Genomic DNA, 15901 nt, shown 5'->3' with positions numbered 1-15901 from the left:
GGCCAACAACACTCTTGCATCCTTTCCCTCCATAACCAACTGTTCACCATGGGGATGTAGGAAGGGGACTAGATCCATGACCATCTCACTAAGGTGAAGGTTGAAGGGACCAGTTAGTTGGCCGCAATTGATAAAAAAATGGACACGAGTCAGGTGGCTATGGTTGTACTTGGCTCTCTTCCCAGAAGCTTTAATGATTCATCACTACAATCAGGTCAGCGGATTGCTCCAATGATGCTTGAGGAACTTGGTCCTCTACTTCGCCAAGAAGCAGCTCGAGAGAAGTACGGCCTTCCTTGCATAAGAGTAGGCCTGGAAAAGGCAAGCCCAGATGACAGCTCGAAAGGGTGCAAGTAGGAAGACATTGGAGAGAAAAAAAAGAGGAACCAGGACCAAAAGTGTTTCTGCTGTGACAAGCCAGGCCACATAGCAAAAGATTGCAAAAGGAAGGAGGCATACCAAAAGCAAAAGGAAGACGACAAATCCAAAGAAGAGTCAAAGTCAGATGAAACAAACATTGCAAAAGAGGAGATCTTTCTAGTCATAGAGCACTAAGCTCACACAGTGAGTGAGGATAGCGATGACTGGTATATTGACAACGGTGCCTCTAGATACATTTCCAACAACAGAATTGGTTTAAGGTACTCCAACCTACGCATCCAGATTCATCTGTAACTGTTGGAGGAAGTGCTCTGTAGAAGGAATCACCACGGATTCACGTCAAGTAAAGGTACTCAAATCTGGGAGCAGTCCGTTCACCACGGATTCACGTCAAGTAAAGATACTTACAAATGTTTATGTACCTAATATTTTGCAAGAATCTCCTGTCCGTCAGCCAAATCACAAAGAGCAGGATGAAGGCTGAGTTTGATGGTTTAAGAGTCCTGATCCAATTGAAGCACATATTTGAAAAGTGGTGGCAAGAGGAATAGAGGAGCATGGGCTATACAAAATCAACGCTTTAATGACCCAAGTGGTATAGGTATTTCAAAGTTGTGGCATGAAAGGTTTGGGCATGCCAGCTATGGGACTCTCTCAGAGATGCAAAGAGCTGGATTTAGTGGCTGGACTCCATACATTGCAGACAATGCAGAGGTCTGCCAGGCCTGCATGGAGGGCAAGCAACACCGGGAGGCATTCCCAAAGGAGGCTACAAAAACGAGCCAAGGCTCCACGGAAATTATCTTCCCAGTTGGGACCTACGCAGATTGAGTCGTGGGAAAAGATCTAGTGGCAGCATCTTGTGTCACTAGGATGATATGGATCTATTGCATTGCAAAGAAGTCTCAAGCCTTCATCAAGTTCGAGGATTCAAGGCCAGTGTTATACTGTCATGGTACTCGAGCATATCATGCTCCATGATAACAAACAACTTAATTGAAGATCATAACTGAAATCCTCTGAAATGAAATAACTGGGATGCGCTCAATTGGGGTTTGACCTGGAATTCCAAAAGCGTAAAACTCTTCCAGCTATGCTTGAATCATGAATATTCTCTATTCGTGAAACAATCGGGAAGACAACACACTTCTCTTCCCTTAGCTCTTCCTCCCTGTGGGTAGAATGCCTACAAATCCATCAAATTAAATGCAAGATTTAATGGGCTCGTCTTATCACTTGCTAAATATTCCTCCATGCATCTTGCTGCAAACCACGATCTTTATGACATGTCATGAATCGAAATTCAAAGATTTTTAGTTCCCCATATTCCTCGAGAAAAATTGTTGGGAGAGAGAGAGAGAGAGAGAGAGAGAGAGAGAGGAGTATTAAAAAATAAAAAATATTTTGTGCGTGATAGAGAAGTAATGAGACATACTGCGAGTTCTAGAAAAAAGCAATGAGGACTGTCAATTATCACAATGAAGAACTAAGTGGACCAATGAGCCTATAATAAAATCAAATCTCTACAAAATTCCCTATTTTTCCTTTTTTATCATGCATCATCACTAAGGTCTTCCAGTGGGTAGGCCAAAAAAGGTAATTGATACAGAAGCTAAAAGTACTAATTGGGCAGAGTGTAGTCTTAAAGATAAGTGGCTTATTGGGTAATGTTTAGTGGTACAGCACTCCCCATCCCGCCATGGTGCATTTGCATATAAACAATCTATCCTCATCATATCGAGAAAAGGGTGATACACATCATTTATGAAGCATGTATATGGTACCAGTACTAGCTGGGTGGTATCATTGACAATAATAAATTCATATCAGCCATGTGTGGCATTCTTGACCACTGTGGCTTTATCCACCATGGGTATCATGGTACCATTGTGGCCTAATTCACCATGGGTATCACGGTGCCAAGTGTCCTAATGAATCATCATAATACACCAAGTCCTCAATAATGGTTTACCTTCCCCAATGGATTATTCACCATCATTAGGTCTCTTCCCACTTATATCATGTGGCTACCCATGTTAAATCACTGCTAAAAGCAAAATTCTCCCATTGAATATAAAATCATCCAGTGTTCAAGCATACACATCATCACCCAACCATCAGCTGGAGGAGACCATGATCTCCAAGGGGGGGGGTGTGTGTAAAAAACAAAATCTGTTCACAACACGGCACATGATGCTCAAATAAGGGTGGGTAAGAATTTTTTCATTATATGTGTGTACATAAAATATGTATAAATTTGGTATAAAAGTGTCGAATCCATCAGGTAGTCCAACCTATCCCAAGATGTACAAGATAAAATATTCTCCAATTTGATTGTCACTCCTCCAACCACTTCGAGAAGAAGTTCTTGCCCAACATATCCGAACCCCTTTTTTCCTCCAAGGGTTCTTGAGGCAAAGTTGATGGCACATGAAAATAAGGTATTGGACCTCCAAGACATGAACTTGCTAGCCCCTTTCCATATGGGCACCTGGTTCTCTTTGGCAGATCTGGTGGGGGCATCGACTCTAAGAGGAGGTCATCGATGTGCGAGGCTGCTGTAGTGGCATAAAACCTTTGATGGAGCATTGGCGGCTGTCAAGATGTGTGCTCCGTTGTGGTCTCTTGGCTATAGCTTTGCAGTGAACAAGTGCCACTATTTCTCATGTAGGTCCAGTCTTCGGCCTGATGAGAATAGAGGGGAGGTCCCCCAATGTGATATGTGCCTAGTCTGCTTGCGAATTTGACGTATCTCTAGATCATGTCCTCTTGGCCATCTTCGGGTTTTTTTTTGGGGTGTGTGTGTGTGTGTGTGTGTGTGTGTGTGTGTGAGAGAGAGAGAGAGAGAGAGAGAGAGAGAGAGAGTCTATTAATGTCCATGGGAGACCAATAGGTCTATGGGACAACAAAAAAACCGTCTAGTACATCTGCTTAGGGAGGGCACATGGCAGATCCAAGGGAGTGCAAAAACAACTCCGATTATTTAGAGTACCTACATTACAGTCTGAAAAACATAATCAGCCATACATCAGTTTAAGACTGGAGTCTTTTGGTTTGGATTTAAGCACTTTGATTAGTGCTATGCCTTCATGGTACACTGCCCATTTTCCATCGTTCCTAGCAGCCTTGACCTTAGCTAATTTCGATACTAGAGAGGGGTCCGAATCCATCCCTAAATAGACAATGGTGATGACTGCAGACCTCATAGTACAAGGGCATTTGAATAAAAAATGCTCCTTTGACTCAATCTCCCGTCCATCATATAAAGTGCAAATGTGACCCTCCCTAGGTATGTCGTCAGCCCATCCACTCTCAATGCATGGTTGGAACTGTCTGATGGAAATCCTCAAAGAGGGGGGATGTGGATCTGTGTGTGGCTTGGTGGATCAGTGAAACCCTCCTTTGATATTCGTAATAAGTAGTGGTCTTTCTAGAAACTAAGCTTTACAGGAAGCTCGCTAGTGGCTAGAGAAAGAAAGAAAGTTTATTAGAAGTCTTCGAAAGGGTCTATGAGAAGTTTATTAGATGAAGGGTCTATGAGACTGAAAGAAACCTTGTATACATGAGAGAACTCTTGATTCGTGGCTAGAGCGGAAGCTCAAGAGGGTTCCGGCAATGAGTGAGGCCGTGATGATAGGAAACCGTGGTAGAGCGGTGACAGTGGTCCATGTGTGCAGTCGACCTACGTCTGACAAAAGTCACTATAAATCCAAACGGTCGTGTCCCTGGTCTAGTGAGCATGGAGGAAAGATCCCCAAGCATGATCAATGCATCAACATGCTGTCGAATTTGTCGTGTCACTGGCACTAGATCTCGGCCTCACCGACGACCCGAGGTCTGCTGGTTTGTATGATCTGACTTGAAAAACTCCATGATCATGCTTCGGGTAGAATCTAGCTGTGTACCTTGACCCTGTCTCTCTATCATGAGCAAGTGCTCTTTGTGTCTGATGATCTCATGGATAAAGGTGGCAAGGTATCTTTGATCTAGGTAAGAGAGGAAGTTGGAGAGGGGTCCAAGACCATCTCTAAATAAGCTGTGATAGTGACCTTGAATCTGGTCGTATACTGTTGACCTCGTGATACGTGAGTGGGATAGGGGGTAGTCGATCTATGTGGAGCCCCAAACTCTCAAATCGCTGAACGTATGAGCATACCAACATTGTGTCATCCTGCTTCAACATGTATCCACTTGCTTGGTACTATTTCTTTTTGTTTTTCAATAGTATGCTTATTAAGAAATGAAATGTTTTCCTACTGTTCAGTTACGGACAATGGGGACTAGGTCTAGCATTTGAGGGTGGACCCCCTTGCTTGGGGTTATGGGCATTAGTGACCCACAAGAGTGATGGCCTCTCTTTGAGAGAGACATCTGGAAACCACACCCCACCTGAGTACCCAAACATGGGACCAATCAAATGCACAGATTGCATACCGACCTAGGAACCATTCAAGAGAATGTTCCCTGAGCTTTGGGTGTGGGCCTGGCAGCATGCCAAGAGTAATGGAGATACAAGATAAGACGACAAACAAATGAGTTCAGTATGGCTCAATTATGACCTTAGAGTACGTCAATAGATAGTCTAAGCTGTTAGGAACCCGTGGGTGCGATCATAATTGAATTCTGACAACTTTGAAATTTTAGGGTTTTTGGGAGTGACAAGTGGCAGCTGACACGTGGCAGACTGCCACATGGAATCTGAGCTGGCAGGTCAGTCCACCTGTCCCACACATGTGGCAGCATGCATGGCAAGTGGCAGGGCATGCAGGCCAAGTATTTGGCCCAAAATCTGGTAGATCTGGAGCAGGTTGTGGGCTGTCCTCTTTGGGACTGCAGCCCACCAAAAATCTGGGACGAGTGTCCACCTTCCACTCTAGGCCTAGGGGGGGGGCTGAGCCTATAAAAGAAGGCCTCTCCCCTTCATTCCTCACATGAAAAATTCGTCACTTTTCTTCTCCCTCCTTTTGGATGATGCAGTAGAACCTCTCCAGCTCCTTGGGTGCAGCCAGCTTCTCCCCAGGCCATTCTCTCACCTCAGCAGCACTTTCTCTCTCTACAACAGCACATTCTTTCTCTACAGTTCCAGCCCCTCCTCTCCAGAAATCTGCCCCCTCTCAGCTCTTCTGGAACAGCAGCAGCATCCTCTCTCCCTCACCTAGCCTGGAGCAGCCACAGCCCCTTTCTCTCTCCTGCTGCAGTCTTTCTCTCTGTACCGCAGAATTTCTCTCTCTACTGTTCCAGCCCATTTCCCTTGCAGAAATCTGCCTTTCTGTGCACCTCTGGAACAGCAGCAGCTCCTCTCTTACATCCCCTCTCTTGGGATCAGCATTGGCACTCTCTCTCTACAGCTATCACTCCATAAAATCTTTCTCTCTCTAGCCTACAGGCTGTTTTTCTAAGCTGTTCTCATTCCAGCCCCATTTCCACACTCTCCTCACCCAAGGTAGCTTCAGAGGCATCAAGGACTTCATCTACAAAAGGGTCAAGTCACGAAGGGAGCCTATATTGTCAAGTTTATCTCATTTACAACACTATTTCATGTTGTTTCTACTATCTTTCTAGAAACTAGTGCTTGTGTCTAATGTTGGATGTAAGTGGTGATTGCTGTAGGCTTCTTCCTTGTGGATTGGGCAAGCCAAGAGTTGAAACCTGAGCTTGGAGATCTCCTTTTGTTGTCTACCTTGTACATATGTTCTTGAGTCTTGTATCTAGGTCCTAGGTTTTCACTGAGTTCATCAGTTTGGAAGGTGCATTGCACCTTGGTCTTGTATCTCCATTTTCAAGAATAAAGTGAGCCTGGATAAGGGGGGGGGGGCGTCTTGGCCCATCAATCATATTGCATTTTCCAACGATGTCACTTTGTGTTTAAGCTGTATAAGTCTTAATTCCAGCTTAATTGCAAACTCTTAACTTCAAGTATATGTGTTTGGCAACTCGCAATCATCTCATTTAAATGCCTCTGCAAAATCCGTTGTTTGAATTGATAGAAAGCACCGAGTAGTTTACATTGGTATCAGAGCTTAGGTAGTGGTCCTGTACTCTGTGCTTTCTCTTGTTGAGTCTCTCCTTCATTGAGTCATCTTGTCATCATGGCAACCAATGGACCTGACCCTCCTTCTAACCTGTATGAGTTGAGTGCTCTCTTGGCAAACATTGCTCAACAGGTTCAAGTGCTGGAAAGCAGCCAAGCAGAAACTCATGACATAGGGCCCCAATCCCAAGGAAGAGGCCGTGCGGACAACACCAACTCCAACAAGGAGGGAAGATCATCCTCTTCTTTCTCTCCTCGAGGTAGACGGCGTCATCGGAGTCCATCTCCTTCGAGACGTCCACGGAGACGAAGATATGCAAAGCATAAGGTACCTCTTGGAGATAAGCTCTTCAAGTTTACCAAGTACAAGGGAGAGGACAAGCCGGAGGTCTTGCTGGCCTGGATCCGAGACCTCGAGTATTTCTTTGAGGGGGACGAGTACGAAGACAAGGCGAAGATCCGGTTTGCCGTCTTGCACATGCAAGACCGTGCTTCACTCTGGTGGGCAGCTATGGTCAACACTGGACAGCAAGCCCACACCTGGAAGCGCTTCAAGAAGAACTTGATGAGGCACTTCTTGCCTAAGGAGTTTAAGAGAGATATAATGGTGCAGTGGGACATCCTCCGCCAACGCCAAGAAGAGAAAGTCAGTGAGTATGTTGATCGTTTTTGGGATACTTTGTTAAAAGTTCAAGCATTTAGTAGGAAGGATAAAAAAGAGCAGCAAAGGAAGTTCTTTGCTGGCCTACGGTATATCATTCAGCATGAGGTCCAGACATTGCCACTCCTACTTCTCTCGAAGACACCATCAACATCGCCTTGAAGGTGGGGAAGAAACAATGTTTCTCCAACAAGCGGAATGGCAGCAACAACAAGTGGAAGTCCCAGGGAACCTCTTCCAAGGAACAAAAGGGTAAGGAGACAGCAAAGGATGCACCAAAAGAGCAAAAGTCAGCCAGCCAGCCTCCTTTGAAGAAAGCAGCCCGCACTTTCAGCTCATTGTCTCCACAACAGAAGCAAAAGTATTACTCCGAACGGCGGTGTTTCAAGTGTGGTGATCGAGGCCACAACTTCTACGAATGCCCTCAAGCTGCCAAAAACAGCAGCAACAAAGAAGCAGCCCTCAAAAAGCCAGTTTTGGTAGTTAACAAGGTGGAAGCACCTCCAGAAAAGGGAGGATTATGACTCTGCTTATGCCACAGTTCGAGCAGCCATTCAAAAGGCACAGGAGAAACAAAGAGCAGCTGCAAATAAAAGACGGAGGGCGTTTGCAGTGAAAGAAGGCCAATGGGTCTTATTGAAATTTGAGAAAGCCTGGTTAAAAACCAAAGTGGGCAAAAAGCGCATCTACTTCAAGCTATCCTTTCGGATGTCTCAGTCCGATTGAGACTTCCAGAGCATTGGAAGATCCACAATGTCTTCCACGTAAGCTTGGTGAAACCCTTCATTGGAGAACCACCTCAAGAGCCCACACTGGACGATGCACCTGAAGTAGAGGACACTGAGATCTTGTTGATCCCAGAGCAAATTATTTTGCATAACTTCACTACGGGACGTCGAGGCACGACTCACAAAATGTACCTTTTGAAGTTCAGAGGGCTCCCATTCACCGATGCCCAATGGGTGGACAGAGCTACATTTCAGGAGTGTCTTGAAATCCTAGATGCTTATGAGGAAGCATTTCAGTTGCGGACAACCGAATGAAAGACGGAGGGAATGACATCCTGCTTCAACATGTATCCACTTGCTTGGTACTATTTCTTTTTGTTTTTCAATAGTATGCTTATTAAGAAATGAAATGTTTTCCTACTGTTCAGTTACGGACAATGGGAACTAGGTCTAGCATTTGAGGGTGGACCCCCTTGCTTGGGGTTATGGGCATTAGTGACCCACAAGAGTGATGGCCTCTCTTTGAGAGAGACATCTGGAAACCACACCCCACCTGAGTACCCAAACATGGGACCAATCAAATGCACAGATTGCATACCGACCTAGGAACCATTCAAGAGAATGTTCCCTGAGCTTTGGGTGTGGGCCTGGCAGCATGCCAAGAGTAATGGAGATACAAGATAAGACGACAAACAAATGAGTTCAGTATGGCTCAATTATGACCTTAGAGTACGTCAATAGATAGTCTAAGTTGTTAGGCACCCGTGGGTGCGATCAGAATTGAATTCTAACAACTTTGAAATTTTAGGGTTTTTGGGAGTGACACATGGCAGCTGACACGTGGCAGACTGCCACATGGAATCTGAGCTGGCAAGTCAGTCCACCTATCCCACACATGTGGCAGCATGCATGGCAAGTGGCAGGCCATGCAGGCCAAGTGTTTGGCCCCAAATCTGGTAGATCTGGGGCAGGTTGTGGGCTGTCCTCTTTGGGACTGCAGCCCACCAAAAATTTGGGACAAGTGTCCACCTTCCACTCTAGGCCTAGGGGGGGGGGCTGAGCCTATAAAAGAAGGCCTCTCCCCTTCATTCCTCACATGAAAAATTCGTCACTTTTCTTCTCCCTCCTTTTGGATGATGCAGTAGAACCTCTCCAGCTCCTTGGGTGCAGCCAGCTTCTCCCCAGGCCATTCTCTCACCTCAGCAGCACTTTCTCTCTCTACAACAGCACATTCTCTCTCTACAGTTCCAGCCCCTCCTCTCCAGAAATCTGCCCCCTCTCAGCTCTTCTGGAACAGCAGCAGCATCCTCTCTCCTTCACCTAGCCTGGAGCAGCCACAGCCCCTTTCTCTCTCCTGCTGCAGTCTTTCTCTCTGTACCGCAGAATTTCTCTCTCTACTGTTCCAGCCCATTTCCCTTGCAGAAATCTGCCTTTCTGTGCACCTCTGGAACAGCAGCAGCTCCTCTCTTACATCCCCTCTCTTGGGATCAGCATTGGCACTCTCTCTCTACAGCTATCACTCCATAAAAGCTTTCTCTCTGTAGCCTACAGGCTGTTTTTCTAAGCTGTTCTCATTCCAGCCCCATTTCCACACTCTCCTCACCCAAGGTAGCTTCAGAGGCATCAAGGACTTCATCTACAAAAGGGTCAAGTCACGAAGGGAGCCTATATTGTCAAGTTTATCTCATTTACAGCACTATTTCATGTTGTTTCTACTATCTTTCTAGAAACTAGTGCTTGTGTCTAATGTTGGATGTAAGTGGTGATTGCTGTAGGCTTCTTCCTTGTGGATTGGGCAAGCCAAGAGTTGAAACCTGAGCTTGGAGTCCTCCTTTTTGTTGTCTACCTTGTACATATGCTCTTGAGTCTTGTATCTAGGTCCTAGGTTTTCACTGAGTTCATCAGTTTGGAAGGTGCATTGCACCTTGGTCTTGTATCTCCATTTTCAAGAATAAAGTGAGCCTGGATAAGGGGGGGGGGCCGTCTTGGCCCCTCAATCATATTGCATTTTCCAACGATGTCACTTTGTGTTTAAGCTGTATAAGTCTTAATTCCAGCTTAATTGCAAACTCTTAACTTCAAGTATATGTGTTTGGCAACTCGCAATCATCTCATTCAAATGCCTCTGCAAAATCCGTTGTTTGAATTGATAGAAAGCACCGAGTAGTTTACATTGTGATAATTCTTTCTATCTTAAATGGTGCGTTGCCCTATCAGCTAGATTTAGATTTAGATGCTTGTTGGGGAGAGACTAAAATGAAAACGTTTAGACTTCACAAGCAGTTGTAGCTTTAATGAAGAGATTTTGGACTACCTTTTGATTAGCCTTCTCCTTTAGTGCTAGCCTTCGTCATGGCTGAGTCTACCCTTCACCTCCGGAGTGCCGATAGAAACTCAGTATGAAGACTTTGTATAAATGGATGCTCAAGTATGTGTGGGTGTGTGGATTTGTATGTGTGAGAGTATATTTTTATACTATGGTCTACACCCACTGTTGGGCGCTGATGACGTCAATGGGGATGTCATAGTAGCTAGTCCCTGCTATGCATGATGGAGTTTATGGTTTTCAACCTTGTGACTATCATGAGATTGAAACTGCACTATGTTGTGTTTTTAGAGGATGAGTTTGGGAATGTTCCTAGATTCATCTAGATATATACCAACATCTCAGATCACCCTCATCTGCTAAGGTCATGGAGGAAGATAGGGCTGACCACAATAATCTACGTCATCCTGAGGTGCAAGAACCATAATCCTTGACTTGGTAAAGGTATGTGATGACCTCAAATGCTGCATCAAGCTGCAGTGGAGATGCAACGAACTCAGCCAAAACAATCGATTTGAGACCGATGGCTTGCTGCGGATCATCCGTGACAGAAAGAGAACCTGGAGTTGCTCTTTGCTAGCCCACTCTACCTCTGATACATCAGGCCCCCAACAAGGGCTGCCATACATACCCGCTGGGTGGACCAAGGAATAAAAAAGAAAAGACTTGGTATGGGGATCTTGGAATTGGGAGTGGAAGCTGCCGCTCTAGTTGAGCAAGTGCGGCATACCCCCTGCTCAGTCGGGCTTGGATCTCTGGTCGCGTGATGAAAATCGGGCTAAAGAAGAGAATGCCTAGGCGTGAGCTGCTCTCTGTGCATGGCTGCTCGAGAGAAAGAGGCACCATTGAAAGATAAGCTGTCTAGGGTCCTCTATATCATGGCACACTAATTCTGCACTGTGCCATCGTTATTTAGGACTCAATCTGAGTTCTAAGTTTTGAGATTTCTAAAAAACCTGCAATTTACAAAATCTACAATTTCTTTTTATGTCAAAGTTAATCCACTGTCATGCTTGCATTTTGAGAACATTTTTTTCCCCTTTCATAGCTTCTTTTGATGCATTTTACATGATCTAATATGGCCTTGAACAGGTTCTTAGGGTATTTCCAGCCCCAGGAAGGAAAGCCAACACTTTGGGAGTTAGATTCTGATTACTATCTACATGTTGGGAGCAATGGAGACGCTTCTCATGGGTCTGACGCTTGGTAAGCCATCTTTTATCAGGTTGAGGCTCTAATTTGATACATGCTTGGCTTTGGATTTGAGCTCTCTAGTATCAATCTGTTTCATAGCTCTGTCTTACCTTCACCTTCATCTATGAATAAGAAACCCAGGATCTGTCCAATGTAGTTGTATTTGAAAGCTACTTGAAAGAATCTTTCTGCATTTCTCGTAGATACCAAGGCCGACATGCATAAATCCTTCCATATAGTCCATCCCATGCATGAAAATCTGATTTATTGAAGAATTATTTTGAGAGAGTCTTTAATGTCTCTTAAATTGTCTTACAAGGGAAAATTTCCCTTGGAGATTCCAGTCACTATTAGAGTTTTACAAGGTTGAAAGAATTTGTTTACTTACACATTCTAGATTCAAGGGCATTCGTGATTTTGTTGTAGGTGGTTGAAAATGAAACATGATTTTGAACTAGGGCTGCTATTCTTTCAAGCACATGCCAAATCACCTGCTTCTAAGTAGTGAAAAAGTTACTGAAATTGAAATGTCTAGAGATTGCAGAGAAGATGGCAAAGGAGAGTTTACTATTGTCTTTGAAAGACCAAAAAGATCCTAGGACATTACCATAACATGAAATGTAGGAGGGAGAGCTTAAGTGCCTTCCTTGTTTTTCAAAGAACAAAAGATGAACAAAGTACAAGGACATTGATGTGTGCTTGAGAAGAAGATGAATGCATAGAAGGGGGAAAACAATTGGATTTCATTGATTGAACCCTTAGGGCCAGCATGTACATAAGTGTAAAAGAAGAGTACACAAAACACAACTAGTCTAGACCTATGCAGATCTACCATAGGATTTTGGAAACCTTGCATGATGTGGCAAGCCTTTTAAAAAAAATGAGGCGCATTACAGCTGCCCTAGGTGAATCGACATGGAATTGCCAAAATAACAACTGCTAACCTTCTAACTCTGTCACTAAATGGTTAGTTTTATGTTTTGCATCCCAATCATGTCTGTGTACCAGTCCCACGCAAAAATGACAACCATCCTTTGATTTGGAGTGTAAATGATCATCCCACTATCTGCATGCCACCTTTTCTATGATAAAATAAAACTGCACTTATCTGCCTAATCAGCATATGCAGGTTTTGGTTTTCAAAAAACGGAGCTCTACCATTCATAGTTGCATCCTAGTTTTTTTCAAAAAAAGCCTCAACCATGTGACTTCCCACATCATAGTCACAATGATATGTTACACTTAAACAGTTTCAGGTTTTAAATATGTTCCATATGGTGTTCTTGTGTGTGTGTGAGAGAGAGAGAGAGAGAGAGAGAAAGAAAGAAAGAAAGGGAGAGAGAGTTCCTTAAAGTCTTCGAAACACTGAAGGGTCTATGAGACTAAAAAACCAGATACAATATGCTCAATGGGTGGAGCCACTAAGCGGGCATCTTGGACCCATGACAAACACAAACACAAATTCTATATATATATATATTAACCCATGGGGAGGAGGAAAAATCTATAGTGTGGTATCACTGTGGCAGTCCTCTGTATGCTATCTGTGAAACCAAGTCCTCCTGGCAGCTGAGAATGGATAAGAGGGTGTTGGCAGAGGGAGGCTTTTGCAGTGATCGGTGCTGGACTGGCATGAAATGCGTGATGCAGTGCTGACATCTGTCAATGTGCGTGGGCCGTTGTGGTCTCCTAGCAGTGGCTCTTGTTAGAAATGAAACAAGAGGTAAGGACAATGGAATCACGAGGCTACTATTTATAGACTTTAAATCTATGTGATAATAGATATATTATGTTCTAGGATCCTTATATTATTTGGATTCATGATTTGCTCTTCTCTTTTGTTTTTGATTCATATTTGTGGATGTCGGTTTCTATGATACCGAAGCCCCTTCATCTTGTGGTTGTAAGGCACACCATTATTTTGACACCAAATACTACAGGTTTTGGTGCAAAAAAATGGAAGTGCAAGCATTGTTGTGTCGTGAAGACAAGTACACTTACACGTGTCTTACGCCACGGGGTGGAAAAGGTAGTAATCTGTGATCTCATAGGAGGACGCAGCTGAGATCTTGCGTGAGTATGTAGGCCAGTTGATGATGACTTGCTTGTGGTTACTAGTACTTCTTACGGTCTTCCTCTTGACGATGTCAAGGAGATAGAGACAATTGGTACTGATGCACTAGAGGGTAGTAGCGTTGCTTCTTCCCACCCTACTGATATGGAAAGCGGCCACAAAATGATGCATGTGTCACTCACATCATAGAGGTCTTTGCTTGGGATGCTTCGGCGAGTTGGCAAAAAGAGTGAGTTTGAGATTGGTAAAACAATGGTGGATTGTGATTTCTCATTCAATATCTTGTGCACATGACAATGGGAAAAATGATGAAGGTGGTTGTAGAGGTGGGATCCAACATGGGATTGCACTAGATTTGGTATATAAGAAGATGCGCAGCACCATGCTCGATGAGCGTATGCAAAGAATCATCTTTCACTCCAGCTTATCAGGGAGGCACGGACAAAGTATGGATGCAGCATACTTTTTGATGGATGGAGTGATGTTAATAAGAGGAGCATTTAGTACCTTCATCTTCTCTTGTCTATGCACACACTTCTTGCGGGCTATTTATTACTATTATGGGAGAGCAGGCAGCAAGACGACAGTCTATAGGCACATTCGGGAAGCCATCATGGGCCTTGAGAATGTGGCATATGTCATTTTGGATAACGCTTCCAACTGTAGAAGGATGGGACAGATGGTAGAGAAGGAGATTCCTTCCATTGTGTGGACCCCTTGTGCTCCACATTGCTGTTGACCTATTGATGGAGGACATAGGCAAGCTTGATTCAATGTGGACTACCATGAGGGAGGCTTAGGCATTGTCTATTTCCGCGAGTATGCAAAGCTAGAGATTGTCACGATCTGTGACGTATTCCTTTCTCTATATCTAGACTTATGGATGGTTTGATGAATGGACACTTGTGGAAGGGTATGCCCTTTCGACGGGACACTTCCTATAAGGCACAACCCTTCACAAGAGACATTCTATGGAAGAGACACTCCTATTGTAATGTACCCTCTCATCAAGGGTCACACCCTTCACAAGGGGTACACACCTCTTCATGCACATACACTTTGGAGTACACACCTTTTCATGTGTGACTCTTCACTCTCTATATAAGAGAGGCCCAATTGTATGGATGGCACACTACAGACACTATAGATACTCAAGCAATACAAATATTCCTTGTTCTCTGCTATTTCAGTCTCCTTTCTGTTCCTTAGCACATTTCTAAATATAGTAAATCTAGGATTTCTTACAGTGGTATCAGAGCAAATTTCGCTTCTGCCTCTAGGAAATGCCCCCCACCTTCTAGCGCCTATCTGATACATTTCTTTCCGCTAGAAGGATATCCATGCACATTGTGCATGGAAGAGATGGAGAGAATGAGCGTAAAAATTTTTAGCGCCAACCCCAGCTAAAGTCATCAATGGCCTCTCCATCTCCCCCCACATCACGAGTTGATGTGAATAAACACGACAAAAATCGTGTCTTTTCATGTGTTTGGGCTGTCCCAAAACCAAGGGACGCACCTTTTCCACCATTGGACACACCTTTTGATGAAGAGTTTTGACTCCTCACCCAAGGGACACACCCCATCGTGGAAAAAAGGACACCTCTTTTCGTGTGGGGACACCCCTTTTTAAAATAGGGTCACACCCCTTCATGAAAAGGTACACCTATTCCAAGGGTCACACCCCTTAGAATAGGCACACCTTTTGGCACCAAGCACCACCCTACAAAAGGGTACCTAGAGGGCCTAAAAAGGGCAACCAGCCCTAAACCTAAGGCCCAACCCAAGATTACCCTTGCTTTCAAGTAACCCAACCTTTAATTTTTGGGAAAAGCAAGGCCTAGCAGTTATTGCAGCCTTCGCAAATCAGCCTTTGGCGTCTTGTAAGTCGTGCCCTCTTCTCGAAAGTCGCGCCTGCTGGTCCGTACAATCTATCATGCCGATTCTGCCCCTCCCTTGCCGATTTCTGCTTCCCAGCCCACGCCAAGCCCACGCCAAGCCTGCTGTTTTCTGTTTCCAGGCTTTGCGTAGTCTTTGGCGGCCTTCCATAGTCACGCCAATCATGCCCTCAGCCTTCTGAATCTATTCGCCAGCCTTTGCTCAGCCATGGATGTGTTCCATCGCCTCTGAAGAGTGACAGCCTGACGCCCATCTCTGCACAGCCTGCTCTATCTCTTCACCTCGCCATTTCAGCCTGCGAACAGAGGCCTTGCTGTCCAGCAAATCCCCTCTGCCAGCCCCTCTTGTACAAGAAAACCTTGCCTCTACACAACAGATCGAGATCCTGTGTGGGTTCGTGGTTTTGCTGGCAACAAAGCCTGACATCAGGACCTCCTTCAACTCGCAATTGATGCTGTACTTTTTCCAGCTTGAAGCCACCGCTGGTACACGCTTTTCAGCACAATCGGGCAGATCTAATCTATTCCAGGTGGATTCTTTCCATTCTATTTCTAAGGATTCTCTTTCATATTGTTATTTGACACTCAAATTACAGCAAATGAAAGCCT

The 15901-nt window shown here is 44.6% G+C and overlaps 1 protein-coding gene across 5 annotated transcripts in view; it reads left to right on the top strand.

Annotated features, from left to right (window-relative positions):
* The window catches only part of ATSAC1 (Phosphoinositide phosphatase family protein), a 132304-nt gene that overhangs the window by 49553 nt on the left and 66850 nt on the right, over positions 1-15901 (top strand). For all 5 annotated transcript variants that reach the window (XM_087399428.1, XM_087399425.1, XM_087399424.1 and 2 more), the window contains exon 12: positions 11220-11333. In XM_087399428.1, coding sequence (XP_087255554.1) covers positions 11220-11333 — 114 coding nt within the window. The remainder of the gene's footprint in view (positions 1-11219; positions 11334-15901) is intronic.

The sequence above is a fragment of the Dipteris shenzhenensis genome, chromosome 28, assembly GCF_047967505.1.
Source record: "Dipteris shenzhenensis isolate YYH24624 ecotype China chromosome 28, Dip_SZ_1.0, whole genome shotgun sequence".
Classification (NCBI taxonomy): domain Eukaryota; kingdom Viridiplantae; phylum Streptophyta; class Polypodiopsida; order Gleicheniales; family Dipteridaceae; genus Dipteris; species Dipteris shenzhenensis.
This window is presented reverse-complemented; position numbering and strand designations above follow the sequence as displayed.